The following is a 27,902-nucleotide window of genomic DNA, read 5'->3' on the forward strand; positions in this document are numbered from 1 at the left end:
AATTCGGGGGCAGGTGCTGAGCCCCAGCCAGAGTTCATCTGGGCTCCACCTGCCCCCTCAAACTCCATGGGGAATTCAGGAGTGGGGAGGGCCTCTTCAAAGCTGAGCTAAGCGTGGCCAGGCCAAGCTTTAAACTGCAGGCTTGAGGCCTGCAAGTACGGTTTGATCCAGCCAGGCGGAGCTCAGCCTCAGACAGAACGCCAGGTCTGATTGGTTCCAGCTTTATACAGCTGGCTCTGCCCCTAAGCTCCGCCTCCAAAGGTTGTGGAGCTTGGGGAGAGGCCGCAGCACAAACCTGGGTCTGGCCAGATGCAGAGCTCTGCTCAACACTTGCTCTGGTTAAGCTTTAAACTGCAGGCTCAAAGACCCAGCCAAGCCCAGGGAAGAACAGGCATCCTCCGCCCCTAAATTCCACAAAGGGGGCCCTGAGCACTGTTTTAGACAAATCCCCCCACCCACTACAATCCCTCTTGTTTTGGGTACTGTAGTGGCTAGAGCCAGTGTGGTGTAGTGGTTAAGAGCAGGTGGATTCCAATCTGGAGAACTGGGTTTGATTCCCCACTCCTCCACCTGAGTGGCAGAGGCTTATCTGGTGAACCAGGTGTGTTTCCGCACTCCTACATTCCTGCTGGGTGATCTTGGGCTAGTCACAGTTCTCTCAGAACTCTCTCAGCCCCACCTACCTCACAAGGTGTCTGTTGTGGGGAGAGGGAAAGGAGCTTGTGAGCCACCTTGAGTCTCCTTACAGGAGAGAAAGGTGGGGTATAAATCCAACCTCCTCCTCCTCTTCTTCTTCCTTCTTCTTCGCATGTCAGGCTAGGATTTGGGAGACCCAGATTAGAATCCCTGGCTCAGCAAGGATCAGGCCACCTAGATGACCAACAGAAAAACAATACACTAGCCCCGTGGTGGTGAACCTTTGGCACTCCAGATGTTATGGACTACAATTCCCATCAGCCCCTGTCAGCATGGCCAATTGGCCATGCTGGCAGGGACTGATGGGAATTGTAGTCCATAACATCTGGAATGCCAAAGGTTCGCCACCACTGCACTAGCCTATCTGTTAGATGGTCTAGAACACAGGTGTCAAACTTGCGGCCTTCCAGATGTTATGGACTACAGTTCCCATCATCCCCTGCCAGGATCATGTTGGCAGTGGATGATGGGAACTGTAGTCCACAACATCTGGAGGGCTGCAAGTTTGACACCTATGCTCTAGAAAGCTGCAGTAAATACAGTTGACAAACATTGGTAAAGTTAGAGGAGGCAGGCAAAGAGATTAATTGAAAAATGGTCTCTGTTGGTTTCTGGAATGAGCCATATCTCCATCACAGCGCGCCGTGCTCTTTGTTCTGACTGATAATTGCATTAATTGAATCGAGAATAAAATAATTCCAAGAGCCACAATTAGTCTCACACAGGAATTAACCTCAAAAGGCTAAAAATGATTTACACGAATTACTTGTTAAAAGGGAGAGACACATTCCTTATCCGCTGTGCGAAATCTCCCTCTCTGATGGATAGCTCGGAACAAGTGTGGGCCATTTTAGCTTCAAAGCAAACACGTGGCCTTAGCAGCTGTAATCCGATTCAGACTTTAAAAAAAAAACCAGTCCCAAAATGTGGTCAGCTTGGACAAGCGCAAAATAGAGAGGCTGCTAAACATTTGACAGAGAAGGGGGAAAATCCTACGACGTAAAGAGATGGTTATAGCAAACACTATCAGAGAAATCTGGTATTGAGCAACCAATCGATAGGCAAGCAGGAAGCTATGAGATAAGCATGTGAGCTGAACATCAAGTGTGGTGTAAATGAGTAACAAAAGGAAGGGGTGTTTACTAATCTGTTGCCCTCTGTTTTAATTTTAATCTCCCAAGTTAAATGTTAGTGATCCGTCGCTGGGATTAATGGTGTCTACATACAGTTTAGCTCAAATACTCTTTAAACCAGCTAGAACAGGGGTAGGGAACCTGCGGCTTGAGAGCTCCATGCGGCTCTTCTGCCCTTGCACTGCGGCTCCATGAGCCGAGCTGCTGACCCCATCCTTGCCCACCCTGCAGGCAGCAGGGCGGGTGCACCAATTGCCCGCAGCCGGCTGGGCCGCGCCGCAGGCTTCCCCTCTCGCCTGCCCCATTGGAGCGGGGCGGGCACTTTCCCGGTGGCCGGCGAGGCCGAGCCACTGGCCCCATCCTTGCCCGCCCTGCAGGCAGCAGGGTGGACGCATCCATGCGCTTCTCAGAATGAGTGGAGTAAAAGGTAAAAAAATCCAATATATACAGTGTTATCTTTATTTTAAATGTCAAAAATTATTTGCAGCTCCAAGTGTTTTCTTTTCCCATGGAAAACGGGTCCAAATGGCTCTTTGAGTGTTAAAGGTTCCCTACCCCTGAGCTAGAACAATAACAATGCTGCCAATATCGTCTTGCCGTTGTCACGACTGTCAACGCAGGTGCAAGTGAAATATAAAAGCTCTTCCCAAATTACATGGGAATCTAATGGCAAATATTGGCACAGGGCTCTTACCAAATGGATGGGCGTTTGTTAGTTAACAAAGGCTTTTTGAAAAATCTATTATTCTTACAAAAATGTGAAGGAAGCTATTACCATCCATTCATTCTTGTTGGTGGGGGAGCGATCGGCTGAATTATGGTGACCCCATCAAGGTCAGAGATGTTCAGAGGTCAGTTAATCAGAGAATCAAGTAAAAATCTTTTCACTGATTACAAAGATGTCCTTGAATAATCAGGCAGTTTTTTTAAAATACGACTGATATCTGCCCTGATTTAAATAGATGCATTCCCCCTTTTCTAGCGCATAGGAAGGGATACTTACTGTAAGCGAATGGCCAACTCTTGGGCAGTCTCCAAAAGCAAAGTTTATGCTGTAGCCTTAAAACTATGAAGTCATGTGCAAGTTTAAGCTGCTAATGCACGAAACGTGATCAGCTGACCTAAAATGCATTGATCAAGAGACACCCTTTTAGAAAATAAAAGCGAAATCACCGGTAGAAAGTTCAAAACTGGAGCCACAGGGCTGACCCATGTGAGAAAAATTCCCGCGGTTTTTTGTCTGTGCTCATGCAAATTAAGCCAATATCCATAGATTTTAATGATCCGTATAATTAATTGTCCCTACTCACTGTGTGAATACTGACACCAACGCCTGAGCTCTAGAACCCCCGATTGTTAATATCCACACGAACTTTAACATTTCATTGCTGCATAATTACCAACCTCCAGGTACGGTCGGGCAAACTCCTGGAATTACATCTCATTTCAATAGCATATAAGCCATTTCCTCTGGAGAAAACGGCTGCTTTGGAGGCTAGACTTTATGGCACTATATCCTGCTGAGTGATGTTTCTCCCCAAGCCCTGCTATCCCGACTCCATTCCGAAATCTCCAGGAATTTTCCAAGCTAGGATTGGCAATTACTAGGACTTGAATACACACTCATCAATCTGTAGCACCAGTCTCAAAGGCTAGAAACCTGCACTGGTAAAGAGCAAGTGTGGTGAAATGGTTATAAGCAGGTGCACGCTAATCTGGAGAACTGGGTTTGATTCCCTGCTCTGCCACTCGAGCTGTGGGGGCTTATCTGGTGAACCAAATTAGCTTGCGCACTCCAACACATGCCAGCTGGGTGACCTTGGGCTAGTCATAAGAACATAAGAACAAGCCAGCTGGATCAGACCAGAGTCCATCTAGTCCAGCTCTCTGCTCCTCGCAGTGGCCCACCAGGTGCCTTTGGGAGCTCACAGGCAGGAGGTGAAAGCAATGGCCTTCTGCGGCTGCTGCTGCTGCTCCCGAGCACCTGGTCTGCTAAGGCATTTGCAATCTCAGATCAAGGAGGATCAGGATTGGTAGCCATAGATCGACTTCTCCTCCATAAATCTGTCCAAGCCCCTTTTAAAGCTATCCAGGTTAATGGCCATCACCACCTCCTGTGGCAGCATATTCCAAACACCAATCACACGTTGCGTGAAGAAGTGTTTCCTTTTATTAGTCCTAATTCTTCCCCCCAGCATTTTCAATGGATGCCCCCTGGTTCTAGTATTGTGAGAAAGAAAAATTTCTCTCTGTCCACATTTTCTACCCCAGGCATTATTTTATAGACTTCAATCATGTCCCCCCTCAGCCGTCTCCTCTCCAAACTAAAGAGTCCCAAACGCTGCAGCCTCTCCTCATAGGGAAGGTGCTCCAGTCCCTCAATCATCCTCGTTGCCCTTCTCTGCTTCTTAGTCACAGTTCTTTGGAGCTCTCTCAGCCCCACCCACCTCACAGGGTGTTTGTTGTGGGGAGGGGGGGGGAAGGGAAAGGAGATTGTAAGCCCCTCTGAGGCTCCCTAAGCAGAGAAAGGGGGATATAAATCCAAACTCCTCCTTCTCCTTTTCTTCTTCTAAATAAGGATAGCAGATTAACAGGACAGTGAATTCTGTGCTCATGTCACATAATGTAAAACATACTTAATCTACCAACTGTTGCCTTCGAGACCCTCCACAGCCAGCGAATTAGCATTAATTATATTTATAGCTGCAGATAATAATCACATCCACATTTTTCAAGAGAACTGTTTGCAGCTAGACAATTAAGTGGCTGTACGTAAGGAACGAGTGCCATCTAGTGGTCAAAATGTTTTAATACATTTGTTATGCAACCAAGTTTATCACCCAGCTGTGATCAATTCTTGTTAGGCTGGTCATACCATTGTGCAATTATTTTTTTCTTCCAATGCTCTTGTCAGAAACGATACTTGGGCACATTAACACAGCAACAGCTCCGGTGTCGTTGCATATACTTCTCCGTCCCCCCCACTGAGACAGCCGGTTACAGTGAATCGAGTCGGGCTCGGATTTTGAGACCTGGATTTAAATCAGCTATTTATCTTTCCAAGTGGTGTTGGGCTAGTTGCTCTGCCTCATTTTAAACAGCTGTGCAGAGCTGTTGCAGGGATAAAATGGGGAGGGAGGTTGAGCTATTTGCAGTCACCAGTGCAAACTTGCCAAAGTCGATGCAAAGTCGAAGGGACACGTGAAGCTGACTTATTGTGAGACTAAGAACATTTGTGTAACAGAGAATGATTTTCTATTGCATCTGGAAACTCGACTTTATGCCTAATAAAGGTTTTGGAATTGGACTAAGAACATAAGGAAGAGTCTGCTGAATGAGACCAGAGTCCATGTAGTCCAGCACTCTGCTACTCGCAGTGGCCCACCAGGTGCCTTTGGGAGCTCACATGCAGGAGGTGAAAGCAATGGCCTTCTGCTGCTGCTGCTGCTGCTGCTCCCAAGCACCTGGTCTGCTAAGGAGGGTCAAGATTGGTAGCCATAGATCAGGGGTAGGGAACCTTTAACACTCAAAGAGCCATTTGGACCCGTTTTCCATGGGAAACGAAAACACTTGGAGCCGCAAATAATTTTTGACATTTAAAATGAAGATAACACTGTATATATTGGGGGTTTTTACCTTTTACTCTGCTCATTCTGAGAAGCGCATGGATGCGTCCGCCCTGCTGCCTGCAGGGCGGGCAAGGATGGGGCCAGCGGCTCGGCCTCGCCAGCTGCTGGGAAAGCGCCCGCCCCACTCCAATGGGGCAGGTGAGAGGGGAAGCCTGTGGCGTGGCCCAGCCGGCTGCGGGCAGTTGGTGTGCCCGCCCTGCTGCCTGCAAGGCGGGCAAGGATGGGGCCAGCAGCTCGGCTCGTGGAGCCACAGTGCAAGGGCAGAAGAGCCGCATGCGGCTCTCAAGCCGCAGGTTCCCTACCCCTGCCATAGATCAAGGAGGGTCAAGATTGGTAGCCATAGATCGACTTCTCCTCCATAAATCTGCCCAAGCCCCTTCTAAAGCTATCCAGGTTCGTGGCCGTCACCACCTCCTGTAGCTATTGATCAAGAATGTTGATCAATAAGGTCGCTATTATCTACTCTGACTGGCAGCTGCTTTCCAGGATCTGGGGGCAGGGGAAGGCTTTCACATCGCTTGACTCTGGAGATCCTCAGGGCTGAACCCAGGATCTTCTTCGGCATGCAACTCTTCCCATCTCTCCATTCCTCACCAAACCGCCTTCCCCTGAGTCAGACTCTTGGCCTATCTGTATTGTCTGCTTTGACCGGCAGCCGCTGTGCAAGGTCATATTGCTTCCTATTCTTTCTTGACTGGTTGAAGATGCCGGAAATTGAACCTGGGACATTCTACAAGCAAAGCGGACGGTGTACTGCTTATGCTGATTTTCTTAAAATCCGTATAGCCCACTTTACCCTGTCTCAAAGTCCCTTATAAGACACCATTAAAACATTGCTCTCTCAGCCCCACCCACCTCACAGGGTATTTGTTGTGGAGGGGGGGGGGAGGGAAAGGAGATTGTAAGCCCCTTTGAGTCTCCTTACAGGAGAGAAAAAGGGGATATAAATCCAAACTCTTCCTAAGAAGGAGAAACAGTGGTTTACACAAGACCTGAGGGTAGAATCTTGAGCTCAGTGCCTTGTGTATTTGACCCACAAGCTGAAGCCAACTCTCAGGGATCCAGACCCATAAGCTGAAGCCAACTGGTGCCATTAGAGATCATATCTTACCTGTGCTGCGCCGCTTGCACTGGCTCCCAGTTGAGTTCCGAATCGTTTTCAAGGTATTGGTGTTAACCTTCAAGGCCTTACGCGGTCTGGGACCCTCGTACCTGCGGGACCGTCTGGCTCCATACGTCCCTACTCGGCCTCCGCGTTCAGCAGAGGCCAATTTACTGGAGATCCCTGGCCCCTCCATGATGTGGCTGGCTTCCACCCGGGTCAGGGCCTTTACGGCCCTGGCCCCTGCCTGGTGGAATGCTCTTCCACCAGCTGTCTGGGCCCCGCGGGACCTTAATGAGTTCCGCAGGGCCTGTAAGACTGAATTATTCCGCCGGGCCTTTGGGGAGGCCGGCCGCTGAGAAGACTCCCCTCCCTCCCCTTCTTCCCTCTCTTTTAATAGTTGGGACCTTGCTGTCCCTTTTTAGAGGAGTTCAATCATTAGACGCCATCTGTCTGCTATTCTGAAATTTTATACCGTGATTTAAATGTTATGTTTTAAATTGTATTGGTACTACTTGTGCCATTATATTATTTGTTGTTATTTGTTGCTGTTGTGAACTGCCCTGAGCCCTCCGGGGGAGGGCGGTCTATAAGTTTAACCATAGATAGATGGATAGGATGGATAGGATGGATGGATGGATGGATGGATGGATAGGATGGATAGAATGGATGGATGGATGGATGGATGGATGGATGGATGGATGGATGGATGGATGGATGGATGGATGGATGGATGGATGGATGGATGGATGGATGGATGGGTGGATGGATGGATGGATGGATGGATGGATGGACGGATGGATGGATGGATGGATGGATGGATGGATGGATGGATGGATGGATGGATGGATGGATGGATGGATGGATGGATGGATGGATGGATGGATGGATGGATGGATGGATGGATAACTCACTCACTCTCAGGGATCCAGACCCATTTAGTAAGCCTCTTCTCAAAGGACAATGATTTTCAGACTGCAGGGACTGGAATTAGCAGCTACGTGAAGCATGGTCCATAAAACTGCAATGTAGCAATTTAATTCTTAAAAGAATACCACGAACAAAAGATAATTACAGATGATAATAACGCACTCCCACTGCTATTCTTTCTACAAAAAATTAAGTTTAAAGAATGATTCCACCAACTCTTTATGCTGCTTAAACAAGCGAAGGGAGAGTGGAGCCTTTACATATGCAGTAAAGCTATCTGCAGCCAAACCCTGCCAACATACCAATGCAAAGCGGACTGGGACTTTCTATCACTAGCAAGAGCTCTGAGCCGTCGAGGATTGTATGTAAGTGAAGCATACGAATGAAGGTGTGTTACGCCGGAAGTCATTTTCACACTCAATCGGAATCTCAAATCATTGAGACGGGTTCTCAGGACTAGACATAAAACCCAAATCTGTCTTTTTAAAATTAAATTGATTTGTTCAACTTGAGTTATGGATACTTTGCTCGAGGGACCAGGGGGTGGGGCGGATGGACGATCTCAAGTCCCACCGATTGTACGACCACCGATTGTACGGTCTTAAGTCCCACCGAAACGAGAGGAGTTGCTGCTTTCAGGCTTTACTACACAGAAAATGGTGAAGTCGACACGCCGGTTATTTGGCTTCCTGCATCTCTTCGTCGTCCGTGTCGGCGTCCCCTTCCGTCACTTTCTCTTCTGCTTTTTCTTTCGAAGCTGGTTGCGGGACAAAGCGCTCAAACTTCAACTGTAACCCTTCGCTGGTCGAACTCCGAATAAACAAACGGGTCACAAAGGAGCCTTCAAAAACAAATTGGGGGGTGGGGGAGAGTTAAGCAAGCAGAGGAACTCAGCACAATCTCCTGCCTCTCTCTTGCTCCAGCTGAAAAACCAATGTGGTATAGCAGTGGTGGTGAACCTATGGCATGGGTGCCAGAGGTGGCACTCAGAGCCCTCTCTGTGGGCATGCACAAACAGAGTGCCCCCCACCCCAATCTAGGCTGGCCTGGGCCGCTGGGCTCAATTATTAGCATTAAACCTAAGACCTAGTTTTGGGGAAGCAGTGTAGGTAACCCTGTTAAGCGCTGTTAAACCCCACTGATTTTCATGCGAAGAACTAACGCGCAATCCTTTACCTGGGAGTAAGCTCGGTTGCTGGCAATGGGGCTTGCTTCTGAGTAAACCCTCCTAGGGTCGTGATTCACCCATTCGAAGAGTTGCACAGTTGCTTCAAAGCCAAGGCACCGACTACCACCAAGCTTACTCCCGAGTAACGCACGCCTCAGAGTTAACCGTTTTTTCTAAACTAAAACCTCAGTATTCAGGTTAAATTGCCGTGTTGGCACTTTGCGACAAATAAGCGGGTTTGGGGTTGCAATTTGGGCACTCGGTCTCGAAAAGGTTCACCATCACTGTGGTATAGTGACTAGGCCCTAATCAGAATGGCCCAGAGCAGGGGTCTGCAACCTGCAGCTCTTCAGATGTTCATGGACTACAATTTCCACCAGCCCCTGCCAGCATGGCCAATTGGCTGATGGGATTTGTAGTCCATGAACATCTGGAGAGCCGCAGGTTGCAGAACCCTGGTCCAGAATAACCTTAGATCTCCGAAGCTAAGCAGGGTCAGTTCTGGTTTGGACTTGGATGGGAGACCACCGAGGAATACCAGGGTTGTTGTGCAGAGGCAGGCAACGGCAAACTATCTCTGAACTTCTCAGTGCCTTACAACCCTACAGGGTCGGTATAAGCCGGCTGTAACTTGATGGTACTTTACACGTATAGAATCTGGGATTCAAAACCCTGCTTTGTCACTGCGTGGCCTGGGGCCAGGCGCACGTTCTCAGCCCTTGCCTACCTCACAGGATTGTGGTAAGAAAGAGAGATGAATGCACGTCACTTTGGGGAGACAGGTGGAATATAAATGAAGCAACAAATAAGCCAATGAATAAAACAAAACAAATAGAAAGGACCCGGTCCCTTGGAATGAGAGTTCTCGATATAATTCTCAACAGGAAACTGCCAGAGAGTTTTTGACTTTCCAAAAACTGGTGGTAGGAAGGAAGAGAGAGACAGCATGCTGCATTCTCAAGAGACACTGTGATTATCTTTCCAAAGGAGAGCAGATTCCCTTTTAAAAGAGTATTACCGTTTTATGAAGCCAGGATACTAGTCTTAAAATACCTCGCCCTCCAACCTGTAACGGTTTCTTATTGTCTGTCCCAGAAATGTGGGCACTGTTTATAACAGTGATGGCGAACCTTTTTGAGACCGAGTGCCCAAATTGCAACCCAAACCCCACTTATTTGTTACAAAGTGCCAACCTGGCAATTTAACTTGAATGCTGAGGTTTTAGTTTAGAAAAAACAGTTGGCTCCCTCTTCCTCCGCCCCACCCGCTTGAGCAGGGGCCAGCCTGCTCTAGCCTCCAGCAAGTCCCGTGTGCACCACTCTGTGCCTCTCTAGCATCTCTGCCTCCTCTGCCCCCCACCTCAGGCAGCAGCCACCCGGAGCACAGGCACCAGGCCCGCCAGCCGAGACCTCCCTGATCAACGCGGTGCGTGCATGTCGTGCTCAGTGGCCCAGTCCAGTCTAGATGTGTGTGCGTGCCCACTCTGTGTGTGCGTGCCCACAGAGAGGGCTCCGAGTGCCACCTCTGGCACCCGTGCCATAGGTTCGCCATCACTGGTTTATAATGTGCTTCTTTCATTCCTTGGTGGCAGAGAGGTACCCCTTTAATCCCCCACCCCTTGAAAGTAAATATAATTATAGCCTTTCGTATCAGATTGGGGCCAAGAGACCAAGAAAAACGTGTGGGTTCACCATAGGCTAAAGATTGCAGCCATACACATCCTTTCAGAATCGCGAGCTTATTGGCAACTATGTGATCAGTCGGCATATCCAGCTGAAAGACGTTAATGAAAATTAATGAAGCAGAAAACATTAACAGCTGCTGGATTAATAAAAAAATTGCAGGGGGAGATATTTAGTCAGAGCTCTGGGCCTGGGTTTGGTTTCGTTTTTTAATAATAGGAGAAACATTTTCCTTTCTATTAAAGATGCGAAGCATCAAAAATGCTGTGGGTGTCATTAGCTCAAAGATACCCTGCTGTGAAAATGCGGGGGAAGGGGTTTCTTTTTAACCCTCTTTAAACCAAGCAGAATTGCAAACACACGTGATGAGGTATCCATGAGCCCTTTGGGGGAGGGCGGTCTAAAAATGAAATGAAGGAAGGAAGGAAGGAAGGAAGGAAGGAAGGAAGGAAGGAAGGAAGGAAGGAAGGAAGGAAGGAAGGAAGGAAGGAAGGAAGGAAGGAAGGAAGGAAGGAAGGAAGGAAGGAAGGAAGGAAGGAAGGAAGGAAGGAAGGAAGGAAGGAAGGAAGGAAGGAAGGAAGGAAGGAAGGAAGGAAGGAAGGAAGGAAGAGATTCTGCAAAAGCCTCAAGGAGGGGAAATCCCATTTCTCCTCTTTGCCGCTGGTTGCAGCTCAACTTATGTCCCCATGTGCATTTGTTTATGCCATCTGTTTTTAATCCTATACTATTTATAATGTTTACGGCTGGCCTCTACCCGGGCCAGGGCCTTTAGTGCCCTGGCCCCAACCTGGTGGAACACTCTCCCCCCAGCCATGGGGACTCGGCCTTTTTAGTAGTGGCCCCAAATTTTCAGGAGACTAGGCTAGCACAGTACTTCGGCTGCAGGACCTAGAACCTCCTGCGGGACCTAGAACAATTCCGCAGGGCCTGCAAGACAGAGTTGTTCTGTCGGGCCTTTGGGGAGGTCGGCCGTTGAAAGTGCCATCTCCCTGTGCCCCATATTCCACCTTGGGAATTCCATATTATGCTGACCACCCGATGAGTTTGTCTTTGTTTATGTTATCATCTGATTTTAAGATGGAGGTTGATAGTTTCATTGGTTGTACACCGCCCAGAGCCCTTTGGGGATGGGGCGGTATATTGAATCTGATATGCAAATCTATAAATAAATATATAAATGTCGATTTTTATATTAATTATTACATTGATTGTTTGATGTGTTTTTATTGTAAACCGCCCTGAGGAGATTGGCGGGGATATAAATGAAATAAATAAATAAATAAACCTCCCCCGATTTTTGCCAGATCCCCCCCCTCTTTGGCCCCCTCCCTCATCTCCTACTCTGCTACCCCCTCCCTGGCTCAGCTCCAAAGCCTCACTGCCGCTGCTGGCTCAAAGTCCTTTCCTAAACATCAGGAAAAACTTCCTGACCATCAGTGGAATGCCCTGCCTTGGAGTGTGGTGGAGTCTCCTTCTTTGGAGGTTTTTAAACAGAGGCTGGATGGCCATCTGTCAGGAGTGCTTCGATTGCGTGTTCCTGCATTGCAGGGGGTTGGACTTGATGGCCTTTGGAGTCTCCTCCAACTCTGTGATTCTATGATTCTACCTTACACGGTGTCTGTTGGGAAGGGAAGAGGATGGAAGAGAAGTTTGTAAGCTGCTTTGAGACTCCTTGCAGAAGAGAAAGGTGAGGTATACATAAGAACATAAGAACATAAGAACATCAGAAAGAGACTGCTGGATCAGACCAGAGTCCATCTAGTCCAGCTCTCTGCTACTCGCAGTGGCCCACCAGGTGCCTTTGGGAGCTCACATGCAGGAGGTGAAAGCAAGGGCCTTCTGCGGCTGCTGCTCCCGAGCACCTGGTCTGCTAAGGCATTTGCAATCTCAGATCAAGGAGGATCAAGATTGGTAGCCATAGATCGACTTCTCCTCCATAAATCTGTCCAAGCCCCTTTTAAAGCCATCCAGGTTAGTGGCCATCACCACCTCCCCTGTGGCAGCAAATTCCAAAAACACCAATCACACGCTATGAAGAAGTGTTTCCTTTTATTAGTACTAATTCTTCCCCCCAGCATTTTCAATGGATGCCCCCTGGTTCTAGTATTGTGAGAAAGAGAGAAAAATTTCTCTCTGTCGACATTTTCTACCCCATGCATAATTTTATAGACTTCAATCCTATCCCCCCCTCAGACGTCTCCTCTCCAAACGAAAGAGTCCCAAACGCTGCAGCCTCTCCTCATAAGGAAGGTGCTCCAGTCCCTCAATCATCCTCGTTGCCCTTCTCTGCACTTTGTCTATCTCTTCAATATCCTTTTTGAGATGTGGCGACCAGAACTGAACACAGTACTCCGAGTGCGGTCGCACCACATCATACATCCACTAAAGGTAATGATTTGCCAGTCTTCCCTAACGTACTGTAACTATACTGCCCTGTGGAATGATCTGCTCATTTACCGGTCAGTGGATAGCACTCCTGAAAAGCTACAAAGCAAACCAAACACAGTCAGGCATCTTCTCAGTAAATTATTAACCCCCACCTCAGACGAACAGTGTCATTTGGGTTCAGTCCGCACAGTCCTTTTTGAAACTAACCGTTGCGATCGGCGACTGGACGCGGTGATCCGCCTCCACCTTGTACGTGTGGCACGCTCTGAAGAAGCTCAGCATCTTTGGAATGTCGTAACTGACAGACCCTGGTTCAAACACAAACCAAAGAAGAGCATCAAACGAGCGCGGCGCGCAGCGGCTCCAGCCGGCAAACGGAGCTCTGCGTGAAACAGGAGCTCCCTTGTTTCTCCTCAGTGCCCCCAAAAAATACTCCGCATATCATAGTGAGGATACAAGCGCAGATCGATCTCTGGCACTAACGGTGCAAGAATGCCTCAGAATATCTCAAGTTTGTATCTCCGCTCAGTCATGGAAGCTTGCTGGGTAACCTCAGGTCAGTCACTCTCTTGGCCTGGCCAGGCTTTGCTCAACCCCATTTTACCCTTTCTAAGCCTACAACAGAAGACGATTCCTAGACTCCAACTAGGATTCTAGACAGAAAGCAGCTGGGGACTCGGCCTTTTTAGTAGTGGCCCCACATTTTCAAGAGACTAGGCTAGCACAGTACTTCGGCTGCCTCCTTTTCGCCACTACAGTTCTCCCCACAAATCTTCTCCCAAGAGTCAAGCAACCAAGTAGGTAGTAGTACAGGGTGCTGTAGCCCGAAGGAAGAATCAACAGCTCTTACGCACTCATGAAAAAAAACCCTGCTTGGATTCCAAGATCTGACGAGATCAGGCTAGCCTGAGCCATCCAGGTCAAGGCAAGAAGAAGAAGAAGAGTTTGGATTTATATCCTCCCTTTCTCTCCTGCAAGAGACTCAAAGGGGCTTACAATCTCCTTTCCCTTCACCCCTCACAATAAACACCCTGTGAGGTGGGTGGGGCTGAGAGAGCTCCGAGAAGCTGTGACTAGCCCAAGGTCACCCAGCTGGCGTGTGTGGGAATGCACAGGCGAATCTGAATTCCCCAGATAAGCCTCCACAGCTCAGGCAGCAGAGCTGGGAATCAAACCCGGTTCCTCCAGATTAGATACACGAGCTCTTAACCTCCTACGCCACTGCTGCTTTGCGGTTTGCGGTTGCCTGCATCTACATAGCCACCTTGGACTTCCTCTGTGGTCTCCCATCCAAGTACTATCCAGGGCTGACCCTGCTTGGCTTCCAAGATCTGACAAGATTAGACTAGCCTGGGCTATCAAGCTCAAGCCTCCACAAATGGAGTTTCTCTTTCATCATCCATCATTGATGGACTCATAGTCCATGCATCTGACTAATTCTATCTTTACCGCTCCTGTCTACTTACGGTAACAGACCTGCATTAGAAATGTGAAAGAAGCTGATGTTTGTCCACATTCCTCCATTCCCGTATCCCCCCTTTCTCTGCTGTAAGGAGACTCAAAGGGGTTGACAATTTCCTCCCCCCCCCCCAACAAACATCCTGTGAGGTAGATGGGGCTGAGAGAGCTCCAAAGAACTGTGACTAGCCCAAGGTCACCCAGCTGGCATATGTTGGAGTGCACAAGCTAATCTGGTTCCCCAGATAAACCTCCACAGCTCAAGTGCCAGTAACTGTGACTGAGACAGTATAAATGTCAACAGCAAAAACACAATACCCTTGTCTGGCTCTAATACAAGATTAAAAACTCCATTTTAATGAAAATATTTAAAACATATATACCCTTAAACTTGTGCACCTCCATCTCAGATTGACCATCAGCCAATGACTATTTCTCAGAACTGTGCACACTCTACAGAATATGATGATCACATCACAGAATATGATGATCTCATGATAGAGACTTGTTGCCTGTGAATTGGTTTAGGGATTTCCCTCCTAGTGTATGTGTGTGTGTGCTTCAGATTCATCTGTTGTCCACCTCATGTATAGTGCACAAGTTTAAGGATATATATGTTTTAAATATTTTCATTAAAGTGGAGTTTTTAATCTTGTATTAGAGCCAGACAGGGGTACTGTGTTTTTGCTGTTGACTAGCCCAAGGTTACCCAGCTGGCATGTGTTGGCGTGCCCAAGCTAATCTGGTTCCCCAGATAAGCCTCCACAGCTCACGCTCGCGGCGCATGGTTCTCAAACCCGGTTGTCGCTGTGATGAAAGCACTCTAAGTGGGAATTAACCGGCACACCACTTTGCTTCGCTACACTGAAGAGGGGTCAACAGGCAGCTACAACAGATCCACGTAGAAACTTCACGGGCGGAAGGCCTCCCTGAGCAGCTGCCTTCTATCATGGTTCACCTAACGTAGGAAATGCCCCATAGATAGTAAGAGACCAAACGGGGAGGGGGGGGGATGAGCATTACCGTTTTTAGCCCGCGGATGCTTGTCGTTTAGCACGGTCCTTAAACTGTTGATTTTGTTTAGCATTGCAGGCACAGCTACGTAGTAATCTGCTTGGATTTCGCCATCTAAAATCTGGACAGTTAAAATCACAGCTTATCTGGATCAGTTAGCAGTAATTAACAGACAGCAGTCATGGGGAGGGGTGGGAGAGAGATACACAGATTTCTCCTCACAATCTGTTCCCTGACAAATATAAGAAGAATGAGCAGTCCCATTAAGTTAACCTGGCTGAGAATGTGCTAGTCTCCTTCTTTCTGGTGCTGAAACGAGAGCAAAATCCTGCCATTGAGTGATCATGAGGTTTATTTAGTTCAAGTTTTTTTTAAATTCTGCTGTTCTTCATAAGAACATAAGAACGAGCCTGCTGGATCAGACCAGAGTCCATCTAGTCCAGCACTCTGCTACTCGCAGTGGCCCACCAGGTGCCTTTGGGAGCTCACATGCAGGAGGTGAAAGCAATGGCCTTCTGCTACTGCTGCTGCTGCCGAGCACCTGGTCTGCTAAGGCATTTGCAATCTCAGATCAAGGAGGATCAAGATTGGTAGCCAGAGATCGACTTCTCCTCCATAAATCTGTCCCTTTAAAGCTATCCAGGTTAGTGGCCATCACCACCTCCTGTGGCAGCAGATTCCAAACACCAATCACAAGTTGTGTGAAGAAGTATTTCCTTTTATTAGTCCTAATTCTTCCCCCCAGCATTTTCAATGGATGCCCCCTGGTTCTAGTATTGTGAGAAAGAGAGAAAAAATTCTCTCTGTCAACATTTTCTACCCCATGCATTCAGGGAGCTCCTGTGACATGATCTTCCTCATTATCCCCCAATAGCCCCGCGAGGTAGGTTAGGCTGAGGGAGAGTGAGTGGCTGGCCAAAATGTATCAAGGGAATTGCACGACCGAATGGAAACTTCATCCTGGGTCTATCAGATTCTAGTCGAACAATCTTAACATTTCGCCGCCCTGAGGTAACTTCAGCATCAGGATTTTTGCGTTCCGGTAAGTCAGGGCAGGTTCAAGAACAGAAGAAGAAGAGTTTGGATTTATATCCCTCCTTTCTCTCCTGCAGGAGACTCAAAGGGGCTTACAATCTCCTTGCCCTTCCCCCCTCACAACAAACACCCTATGAGGTAGGTGGGGCTGAGAGAGCTCCGAGAAGCTGTGACTAGCCCAAGGTCACCCAGCTGGCGGGTGTGGGAGTGCACAGGCTAATCTGAATTCCCCAGATAAGCCTCCACAGCTCAGGCGGCAGAGCAGGGAATCAAACCCGGTTCCTCCAGATTAGAGGCTCATTCCGCACATGCAGAATAATGCACTTTCAAACTGCTTTCAATGCTCTTTGAAGCTGTGCGGAATGGCAAAATCCACTTGCAAACAGTTGTGAAAGTGGTTTGAAAACGCATTATTTTGCGTGTGCGGAAGGGGTCAGATACACGAGCTCTTAACCTCCTACGCCACTGCTGCGTTAGGATTTATAAGAGTTCGGATTTATAACCCATCTTTCTCTCCAGTAAGGTGGCTTGCAAACTCCTTTCCCTTCCTCTCCCCACAACAGACACCTTGTGAGGAAGGTGGAGCTGAGCGAGTTCTGAAAGAACTGACCAGTCCAAGGTCACCCCAGCAGGCTTCGTGTGGAGGAGTGGGGAAACAAATCCAGTTAACCGCATAAGAGTCCCCCACACATATGGAGGAGTGGGGAGTTGAACCCAGTTCTCCAGATCAGAATCCACCGCTCTTAACCACTACACCACACTGGCTCTCAAGAACGGTCCTTTCCACCACACGGTCTCCTCAGCTAAGAACTAGTTAAGAAAGACGCCTTCCTTATATACATATCACTGCCTTTCATAGGAAAAAGGAGGGGGGAAAACTCCCCTCAATACAACAACATTCGTGATGAAGTTTATTGCCAATACCATAGATCATAACCACTGGAAATAATTTTCAATCGCTATGAACCGTACCAACAGATTACACACACGTGAAAACCATAAGAATAAAGTCATCTTAATTATATTCTGCATAAATCCCTGTTGGGATTTATGTAGAAGAGAAACAATGCAAAATAAAGATTTTATCCAGATGGCACAGCCGGCGCGTCAGTAGAATTCTGATGCCGTTTGGCTGAGGCGAGAGCCAAAAAGAGAAAGTCCATTTTGCGTAACTCATTTGTAAGCAGAAAACCTACTTTGGAGGGCTCTGGCACAGCCGAGCAGCTTTCACGCCCCTTCAAGGGCTGGGGCCAGTATTTAATCTACACGCTCTCAGCTCCAGGACAAAAAGATAAAGGCAGGGGAGGACATCCTGTATGTCCTGTGCCCTGCAGACTCCATTGCTGTCCGAAATATTACAAGAGCTTCCCTCTGCAACCACACAAAATGCTTACACTGTACAGAACAATATGAGTCTTTCTCTCCAGAACTGCAGAAGACCAAGTTCTAGGGCAGGGGTCGGGAACCCGCGGCTCTTCGCTGCTTCTCGTGCGGCTCCCGGAGTGGCTGCCCCTTCCCGGCAAGCCCAGGCAGAAATTAAAGGCAGCGAGGCAGGCGGGCGGGCATGCAAGTGGGCGGGCGGAAGTGCTGCCGGCGCGCGGGCAGGTGGGTGGTGCCGGGTGGGAGTGGGAGAGTGGGGGCGAGCGGGTGGGGGGGCCAGCGAGCGGGCGGGAGAGTGAGCGAGCGGGCGGCGGGCGGCGCTGCTGGGGCAAGGGAGCCGGGGCTGCCGCAGCAGGGCTGGCTGGGCAGGCGCGAGCGTTTCAGTGGGGGCGGGGAGCCGGCAGGGGCGCTACAGGTGGGGCGGGCGGGGGGGCAAGCGAGCAAGTGGGCAGGGGAGCAAGCGATTGGGCAAGTGAGTGGGGGCGAGCAAACGAGCAGGGGGGCGGGCGGGCGAGCAAGCGAGGGTGCAAGCAAACGGGCGGCGAGTGGGCGGGCGGGAAAGCAGGTGGGGGAGTGGGGGCAAGCGGGCAGGGGGCGGGCAAGCGAGCCAAATGGCTCTTTGAGCGGAAAAGGTTCCCGACCCCTGTTCTAGGGCCAAGTTTGCAGGGTTAGAATCCACCCCCGATTCCATCTCGTTCATGTTGGCTGGAGAGTTTTCAAAAGTGAGCCAGTTTCTAAGAATGGCTAACCAAGATGCTGCGCTGACCTGGATGGCCCAGGCAGAGGCGTATCTAGGGAAAATGAAGTGTATGGACCCCCATGTGACTAAATGGCTGCAGCCTGTGGACATTTGACTCTATATGTCCCCAGGGCATTATGCACCTGGGCCCAGGCTAGCATGAGCTTGTCAGATTTCGGAAGCTATTCAGGGACAGCCCCAGTTAGTACCTCCAAGAACTACTAGGGTCACTATGCAGAGGAAGGTACTGGCAAACCACCCTACTGAGTTGCCATTGAGTCACCTGCAACTTGGCAATACTTAATACATTACACAACCAAGAGGCTATTCCAGCCCGAAGAAGAGAAGAAGAGTTTGGATTTATATCCCCCCTTTCTCTCCTGCAGGAGACTCAAAGGGGCTGACAATCTCCTTGCCCTTCCCCCCTCACAACAAACACCCTGTGAGGTAGGTGGGGCTGAGAGAGCTCCGAGAAGCTGTGACTAGCCCAAGGTCACCCAGCTGGCATGTGTGGGAGTGCACAGGCTAATCTGAATTCCCCAGATAAGTCTCCACAGCTCAGGCGGCAGAGCTGGGAATCAAACCCGGTTCCTCCAGATTAAATACTCAAGCTCTTAACCTCCTACGCCACTGCTGCTCCGAACTGAAAGAGGAGCTTTGTATGCGGTACAAACATCCCCAACACGGTTTCTAAGTCCCAGCTGGGGCACACGTGTCTCACTCCAGAAGAAAGCGATCTGCTAAGAAAATAAAACTGAAATCTACTGAAATGCACTGAACCAGTCCAGCCTGCACCTGCACTCTTCAGCAAGTTTTTGATCAGGTGCGAAACAAGGACTCAAAGGTGCAAGAATCAGGCTAGTCAAGAGCCTCAGAAAGATGTTGGAGTACTGGACTAAGAGCTGGGAGACACAGGTTCAAATCCCCGTTCTGCCATAGAAGCTCAATAGGTGACATCCGATCAGACACTCTTTCTCAGCCTTACTTACCTCGACAGGTAAGGTTGCCAAGGTCCAGGTGGGGCCCTAATCCCCATAGATCCGTGGTGGCAAACCTTTGGCACTCCAGATGTTATGGACTACAATTCCCATCAGCCCCTGCCAGCTGGCAGTGGCTGATGGGAATTGTAGTCCATAACAGCTGCAGTGCCAAAGGTTCGCCACCACGGCCATAGATCTTTATAGCGCAGTTCCGCAAGAGAAAATGGCTGCTTTGGAAGACAGGACTCTCTGGCAGATGAACTCTATACTCTGCTGATGTTCCTTCTGAAATCCCACCTTCTCCAGGCTACACCCCATATCTCCAGGAATCTCCCTGCCTGGAGCTGGCAACCCCACACACAGGGCTGTTGTTGTGGGGGGGAAATGAGCAAAGACTGATATCGTAAACTGCGGTGAGAGACAGGTGGGACATAAATATCTATACAAGTAAATTATCATTATTACTTTGCAATGCAAACGGTTGCTGCAGTGGTGGATTGACGTTCCATTACTTACAGACTTAACTAGTTCGAACCCTCCTGCAAACGCAGCTCCGTTTTCTTTTGCAAGAGCAGCTTCTTCGGCATTCTGTAAAGAAAGTAACAGTCTGGATGAACGACACGGGGAGAAATGGCTGTTTCAGGTGCACTGGCTGCCTTTGGCAAACATGGTCAAGCAGCAAAGAAACTCAGCTGTAAAGCTCCTGTGTTCGATAATGGGGAAAAAAGTATCCCACCCACCCCAAAAGCATTATGTGGGACACGCACTGCAATCCTAAACTGAGCACCACTGCATTGGAGCCATTTGCCCTGGATAGTACCAACCTACTCTGAGGATTGTGAAGAAGTTAAGTGTAGCATTGTGTATGAAGTGCATAGAAGAAGAAGAAGAAGAAGAAGAAGAAGAAGAAGAAGAAGAAGAAGAAGAAGAAGAAGAAGAAGAAGAAGAAGAAGAAGAAGAAGAAGAAGAAGAAGAAGAAGAAGAAGAAGAAGGAGTAGTTGTTGTTGTTGTTGTTTTGGATTTATATCCCCCTTTCTCTCCTGCAGGAGACTCAAAGGGGCTGACAATCTCCTTGCCCTTCCCCCCTCACAACAAACACCCTGTGAGGTAGGTGGGGCTGAGAGAGCTCCGAGAAGCTGTGACTAGCCCAAGGTCACCAGCTGGCATGTGTGGGAGTGTACAGGCTAATCTGAATTCCCCAGATAAGCCTCCACAGCTCAGGCGGCAGAGCTGGGAATCAAACCCGGTTCCTCCAGGATTAGATACACGAAGCTCTGCATCTCCTAGTATGCCACTGTTGCTCCTAATAGGAGACAGCAGTCAGGATATTTCTGTTCCATATGATGAAAACACCATACACACACACACACACACACACATCCTTATTGGTATTTTTCAGATATAATTGGGTATCTGGATGGTAGCCAGAATTAACCAAGATAAAGGTAAATAGGTCCTGAAAAATTGTGGAAATATTGGGGTAGTAGTGTTTTAAGGTTCTCGGGATCATTTTTCTTCAATCCTATAGCAGATCTATGCCAGTGTCTTGCTGCCAGGTCTTGGTATTGGCTTCCCAGGTTGGGTTTGGCTCAGATTCCGTTTGTTTCAAATTGGTTCCTTTGTCCTTGTAACACAGTGTTCTTTGCTTAAGTTGGTTTGCATTAGATTCTCTGGTTGACATTGGCATGGATTCTCTGGTTTGATATTGGTTGCGATAGGCTTGCAACATTAACCTGTGGTTCTGCGGGGTCTTCCTGGTTCTGAATAGGTTCATTTGGGCTTATTTGTTTTGTTTGCATGGGGAGGCTTTTGGCCAGTGGTTGCTTTGCTGGCCCTTGTGTCTTTGGCCTAAAGAAAAGACGGCATTTCATCCCCTCCCCCTGCACCAATCAAGAAACAATGGTGGATGGTAGGGAATGCTTTGGACAGGGACCCCCAGAATGAGACCTCTTCCTCCAATTCCCTTGAAACTTGGGTTTTATTTAGTGGTCAGGTAGCATCACCTCTGCTGCAATTTAGTAGTAGTAGTAGTAGTAATAGTAGTAGTAGTAGTAGTAGCAGCAGCAGCAGCAGCAGCAGGAGAAGGAGAAGGAGTAGGAGGAGGAGTTTGGATTTATACCCCACCTTTCTCTCCTGTAAGGAGACTCAAAAGGGGCTTACAAGCTCCTTTCCCTTCCTCTCCCTACAAAAGACCCCTTGTGAGGTAGGTGGGGCTGAGAGAGTTCAGAGAGACTATGACTAGCCCAAGGTCACCCAGCAAGAATGTAGGAGTGCAGAAACACACCTGGTTCAACAGATAAGCCTCCTCCACTCAGGTGGAGGAGAGGGGAATCAAACCCAGTTCTCCAGATTAGAATCCACCTGCTCTTAACCATGACACCACGCAGGCTCTCAAATAACATACATGTACTGAGAGACTGCCTCAAGAGGAGCTGTGGCTGAGAAGCAGAACCGCTGCTTGACATGATTCATCCCCCGGCACCTCTGCTTAAAGCATCTGGCAGCGGGTGACGTGGACGGCCTCTGCCCAAAAACCCTGGAGAGCAGCTGCCAGCCTGGGCAGACAATGCGGACTCCGGTAGACAGATGATCTACGGCTGCTTCGAGTGTGGCTTTGAAACTGCCTGCAGCGACTCACCTCTGTAAATGCCACAACCTTATGGAAGTCATCCACAAACCGATGGGGCAGAAGAACAGTCGCCTCAAACGGTTCCAGGGGTTTCTGAATGGAACACAAGGAAAACCAAATGAAAAAAAAAACGCTCGTGTCGCAGGTGGCCCCGTCCCAAAGGAAGGGCGTCCAGACGGGGCACCGCGCTGCCTTTCCCAAGAGGGCTCTCCAGCGACGTGGGAGGCAAAGGTCACAGAAAAGTCTCCGAGCCACAAGAAAAACCCCAGTGGGCTTATTGGATTTTTGCTACTGAAAAGATGGCACAGGCCCAAAACCCCAGCCACTGATAGAATGGGGGTAATGGCCGGGTGGAAGCCAACTACTATAGGCTCCTCCCCCAACCACACCTGAACTATGCTGGTGGCTGCTACCTCCCTCCGAACTCTTTTTTCAACTAAAAAGGCAACTCCTTGACCAGGAGCTACAAGTTTTACAAGATCAAGCGCGAAGTAACTGTTCCCCCTTCTTTTTCAACATCAAATTCAAAACCAATCTGATGGCAGACTGAGTATACTCCCAATGGATATACACAAGGGCTCGTTGTAATTCCTTCCCTTGTTCTGTACTCCAAGGGAGGTTTCTTAAAATTGACTCGCAAGAGCGGAAATGCCCCCACTGTACTATAGTGGTGCAATCCATGGAACATATCATGCTTAGCTGCCCCAAATACGAAGAAGCGAGGACCAGGCTTTTGACTCTTCTTCCTGCTAAGTTTAAGGAATACTCTGTTGCTGGGAAGGTTGCATTCCTACAAAACAACTCTTCTTCTGTGATTTTAAATTCTGTAGCTAGGTTCCTTTTAGGAACTTTGGAATAATACCTGTGATGGTTTTATGTATGGAACATTTGCCTGGATAATGCTGGTTGTTATATTGGTATTATGCCTAATAAAGGTTTTATGTACGTATGCTGGTGGCAGCAGAAGCATAGGGATGCTGGTTTTAAACTCATTATAGCAAGTCCTATCGTCTACTGCCAACAGAAACAACTACTTCTCCTCTAATTGACTGCCTGTCAAATACTTAATACTTCCAAATACTTAATTTTGTTTCTAGAAATCAAAAGAAGAATACTTTCCTTAAACAAGGAACTTTACCATATTTCTAAAACATGTTTTTAAAACAGCCCAGCAGGGAGAATGATCCCGTTTTCTACCTTCGCTAACCAGCCAAATAGGAAACAACAGGACTTTAGGATTTTTGGACCTAATGGAATTTCTAACGGAAAAGCAGACCCAATTAGTCACCCCCTCTCGGCACACACAAATAATTAGTAGCCTACTCTCGGGGACTGGTGAGAACCTGCTGGATCCCCCCCCCATTGGTGCTATGCCACTGCCCAGGGAGGGCAAATTTGCCGGCATGGCCCTGTGCCGCTCCCAGCAGCAGATTTGGCCCTCCCCCTCTGGATGGGGCTGTTACTGCGTCAACAATTACTTTAAAAAGGTCGAACATCTTAACAAAAGCTTCCACCGTGTTGAAGGACACAAACAGGCAGAATTTCTGACTTGATGCAAACCCATGAGAAATGATGTCAAGGAAACCAAACACTGTAATTCAGGGCAAGCCATCTCTGAAATAGCTGTAGGTGTCCTGAATACTTAAACTCACATTCAGGGCCAATTCACACATTATGAAGTCCACGGTGTCTGTGGATTCTGTCACCTGTGAATTACCCCTCCGTGTCAGAATACATCAGGAAATGATGTTAGGAAGCCATTTTTTAAAGTCTGCCATCTACAGGCACACAATAAGCTCTCTCTGGCGTACCTTCTTGCCCATTGACATATCCAGCGTGATATCAGCATACACGTGCTGCCTAGGGTAGGTAAAGTCCAGTTCCTGAAACTTCTTCAGCATATCTACAGCCACTTCTGCTTCATAAATGGGTCTCTGGTAGTACCACGTCAAATAGACATCATCGGTCGGCTCACTCAGCAAGACTGGTTTGAAACGTTTCCTTTTTCGGACGGGCTCCGGTTCAGAGGTTTTCCCTTTGGTGCCACTTTTGGGTTTTGTTTTACTGGACTGTTTCCTGAGGAAAAAAACCCAGATGGGATGAAAGGAGCATCCTAGCTTTGTGAAGACAAGCAAGGTAAAATCACACAAGCATGCTTCCTATTCCATTATCTGTCATTCTTTGAGAGCCAGTGTGGTGTAGTGGTTAAAAGAAGGTACACTCTAATCTGGAGAACCGGGTTTGATTCCCTGCTCTGCCACTTGAGTTTTAGAGGTTTATCTGGTGAACCAGATTAGCTTGTGCACTCCAACACATGGCAGCTGGGTGACCTTGGGCTAGTCACAGCTTTTCAAAGCTCTCTCCACCCCACCTACCTCACAGGATGTTTGTTGTGAGGGGAGCGGGAAGGGAAAGGAGATTATAAGCCCCTTTGAGTCTCCTTACAGGAGAGAAAGGGGGGATATAAATCCATGCCCTTCTTCTTTCATAACAATGACCACAACAACCATCATATCTTCGAGACCGCATCACCCCATATGTCCCCGCACGGCCTCTTCGATCAGTAGAGGCCAATCTACTGGTGGTCCCTGGCCCCTCAATGCGGCTGGCCTCCACATAGGCCAGGGCCTTTACGGCTCTGGCCCCGGCCTGGTGGAATGCTCTCCCTCCGGCTGTCCAGGCCCTGCGGGACCTTGGTGAGTTCCGCAGGGCCTGTAAAACGGAGCTGTTCCGCCGGGCCTTTGGAGGGACCAGCTGCTAAGGTCCCCCCCCCCTTTTTCAGGCCCTTTACACCTGGGCCGCTTGTCAACTACTGGGACTTGCCGCTCCTCCCTCTAGGGGAGAGGACTTTGAAAATTGAACTGCTGGACGCCACTTATATTTATACTTGCATTTAATATACTTAGTTTTATTGTTTTTACCACTGCTTTTAAAGGTTTTTAGTTATTTTATGACTGTATTACGTTTATATGTTGTACACCGCCTGGAGCCCCCTGGGGACAGGGCGGTATAAAAGTCTAAGGTATAAATAAAATAAATAAATAAACCTTCTGAAGCTGGTTACAATGAGAGCGCATGACAAGTCCAATGTCACCCCATGACCTTCATGGCTTAATGAAATTTGAACCCGAGTCTTCCAGCTACAAGCCCAATACTCTAAGCCATAGATCCCCAACCCTGTTTTGCCTGGGGCCACCTTTGGAATTCTGACACAGGATGGTGGGCACCGACACGCAATGGTGGGCACCGACACGCAATTCTGCCAGAGGAGGTGGAGCCAGAGACACCGAGGAAGCCCAAATTCAGAGGACAAGAAGAGGTAAGAAAGGAATAATTTGTACCCTGGAGAACCAAAATTGTGACTCTCACCACCACCGGCTCTTTTGTACAACTACAACTGATTGCGCATGGCTACTAAACCTGAACATAGCTTAAAATCAAGATCTGTACACAGAGGGCACAAGCCACCAGCAAGCTCAATTTGCACTAGAACAAATCGCCGTTGCACAAAAGGATTATTAGAGTGCTCATCTTTTCAATAGAACTTTCCAAAAATAAATTCCCAGTAAATACAGCCCCACTGTCTTCCTAGCAGGTTTTTATTCCTAACCTTTCTCCAAGGATCTCAGAACAGCATATGTGCTTCCCCCTTCCCCTTTTGTGACCTCACAACACCTCTGTGAGGTAGATCAGCCAGAGGAACATGACTGGCCCAAAATCTCCAAGATTCTAATCCAAAAATCAGTCTCTCCCTTGCCTCTCCTTAAAAAAACACTAGTGAAATATTCAAAGAGCAATAAAGGTTTCAGTCATGACAAGCCTGACAATCCGTTTGGTTATCATCAAGTTTCAACCTGATGAGTTGACAATTTTTTTTTGTATGCCAGTGGAACTTCATTGTATAAACTTGAAGCCAAGGCTTAATTACCCTTTCTACCAAACAGAGCAAGCTGGTTTCAAGCTGGGATCACAATCTGTTAATTTCTTCCATTAATCTGGTTACTGGCAGGGTAGAGACACACACAGTTTCCGCAAATGACTCAAGCAGGATGCAAACAAACGTCCTCCATCAATCTTCACCCACCCCCTCAAGTGTACACTGAACAACAGCAAGCACGACATAATGCAAGAATCAAAAACACACCAGCCCTGTTTGTATTAATCACTCTATGATTACCCAGTAGCACACTGCGTGTCTGAACTCACTCCCTGCTACTAGCAACATGTTTGCCTCAGCCTGGCCCACTTCTATTATTTATGCCATGAATTTTTAAAAAAATGTTTTAAAAGCATCCATTCTGCCAGGATCTGGATTCCACTGAGAGCATCCTCCTCCCAGCTGGCTCCAATCAGTATCAGGAGGAAGGCAGGAAGCATTTGGAAACCTCTCCCATTGTGTCTGGCTGCAGCTAAGAATCGGCTCTTCAAGGGGCGTTTGTCATTCGCACTGGTTTTTGGTTTCTGTCAGCGACAACAAAAAACACTTTTGGCAGAAAATCAGGACAAACATATATTTTTAAAGCATTTTAGTAACTAACCTAAGCAATCAAAGGAATTTACTTACTTTGCAGAATAGGGTCTATCCGAGATCAACAAGTTAGAAAAAGTAGGTAGCACTGTACACTGTTTACCAAGCCTGGTGAAAACACGGTTAGGACAGAGAGAGGTAACTATAAGAGAAAGAGAGAGAAAAAAATGCTTCTATCATCAGTCCAAAATAAGTTAAGCTGAATCCCACAATGCAAGCCTAAACAGAATTACACTCTTCTAAGTCTACTCACTGTGAAGACTCAGAAGGGGATAACTCTGTTTAAAACTGCTCTCCCAGGTGCTTGATAACACAAGTTGTAATGGATCTCTTTAATCGCTAGTTCCATGAAACGAACTAGGGCAAAGGTACAAAAAAGACACACGGACACATGAAACTGTCTTATACTGATAGACCCTTAATTTATCAACATTAATATTGTCTGTGCAGACTAGCAGCAAGGTCTCCGGCAGAGGCTGTTCACAGAGCCAGCGAGTGGAATGGTTAAAGTGTCAGACTAGGACCTGGGAAACCCAGGCTGAAACTCCCAATCGCACCATAGAAACCTGCTGAATGACCCTGGGCCAGTACACAGCCCGGATCTAGCTAGTATTTGGATGGGAAATCTGCAAGCAATAACCAGGTCATGACGCAGACGCAAGCAGTGGCAAACCACCTTCAAAAGTCTCTTGCCTTGAAAAACCTTCTGCATTGCCATAAATTAGTAGTGACTTGATGACAAATAACAACTATCAAATCTTTTAGCTGGAAATTGCAGGAACGGAATCTGGGACTTACTACACACTAAGCAAATGCTCTACCACTGAACCACAGCCTCTCCCATTCATTTCACAGCAAAATCTAATGAAACCCGCTGGCCTTGCTTCATGTTAATTGCACTTATACGAAGAAGAGGGCTCTACTCCAGAAAAGCTGAAAGGAAACCTTTTCAGCCTTTAAGGAGCTTCTGATTTGTCCGTATTTATGCTGGATTTCAAATCTATCGTGACGTTATCATAAATGCTTCAGTATGCTGGTGGGGAAAGATCCGAATCAAGCAAGCCTACACCCCAATCCACTTCCTTGGAAGCAAGCCCCCTCTAAATGCATAAAGGTTGACCCAGGAACAGGCGAGGGAAAGATGCGAATCAAACAAGCCCCGATCCACTTCCTTGGAAGCAAACAGAGGAGGTTCGTTTCCAAGTATGCATATATATATTGACCCAGGAGCAGGCGAGGACCAATAAATTTGACTATGGCCACTACCAGTCCTTGTACTTCTGTCTTCCTAGGACTCACCTGCTCTCATGCAGCATCTCACCATGGGCGCCGCCATCTTGCCTGCGAAGAGACGCCGGGCGTGCGCCTGCGAATTGCGCCCGGGTGACACACGGGTTGGGGGGGGAGAATG

The 27,902-nt window shown here is 48.2% G+C and overlaps 1 protein-coding gene across 1 annotated transcript; it reads right to left on the reverse strand.

Annotated features, from left to right (window-relative positions):
• Positions 1–7,572: 7,572 nt before the first annotated feature.
• MRPL1 (mitochondrial ribosomal protein L1) lies at positions 7,573–27,902 on the reverse strand. The gene is made up of 9 exons (XM_048508678.1): positions 27,791–27,902; positions 26,528–26,633; positions 23,775–24,039; positions 21,973–22,056; positions 19,851–19,922; positions 15,210–15,321; positions 12,936–13,036; positions 10,350–10,431; positions 7,573–8,331 (listed from the first exon to the last, which is right to left on the reverse strand). Exons 1-9 carry the CDS (start codon positions 27,825–27,827, stop codon positions 8,168–8,170), a joined length of 1,023 nt encoding a protein of 340 aa, XP_048364635.1. The 5' UTR covers positions 27,828–27,902; the 3' UTR covers positions 7,573–8,167.

The sequence above is a fragment of the Sphaerodactylus townsendi genome, linkage group LG10 (assembly GCF_021028975.2).
Source record: "Sphaerodactylus townsendi isolate TG3544 linkage group LG10, MPM_Stown_v2.3, whole genome shotgun sequence".
NCBI classification, from domain to species: Eukaryota; Metazoa; Chordata; class Lepidosauria; order Squamata; family Sphaerodactylidae; genus Sphaerodactylus; species Sphaerodactylus townsendi.

Bases quoted from the DNA above. Each gene is read 5' to 3' on its own strand.
- MRPL1 (XM_048508678.1), bottom strand. From the start codon at position 27,827: ATGGCGGCGCCCATGGTGAGATGCTGCATGAGAGCAG. The intron at 26,634-27,790 runs GTGAGTCCTAGG...TTTCTCTTATAG, and splicing joins GAGATGCTGCATGAGAGCAG to TTACCTCTCTCTGTCCTAAC. The intron at 8,332-10,349 runs GTGAACCCACAC...TTGTTTTTGAAG, and splicing joins GCTGCAATCTTTAGCCTATG to GCTCCTTTGTGACCCGTTTG.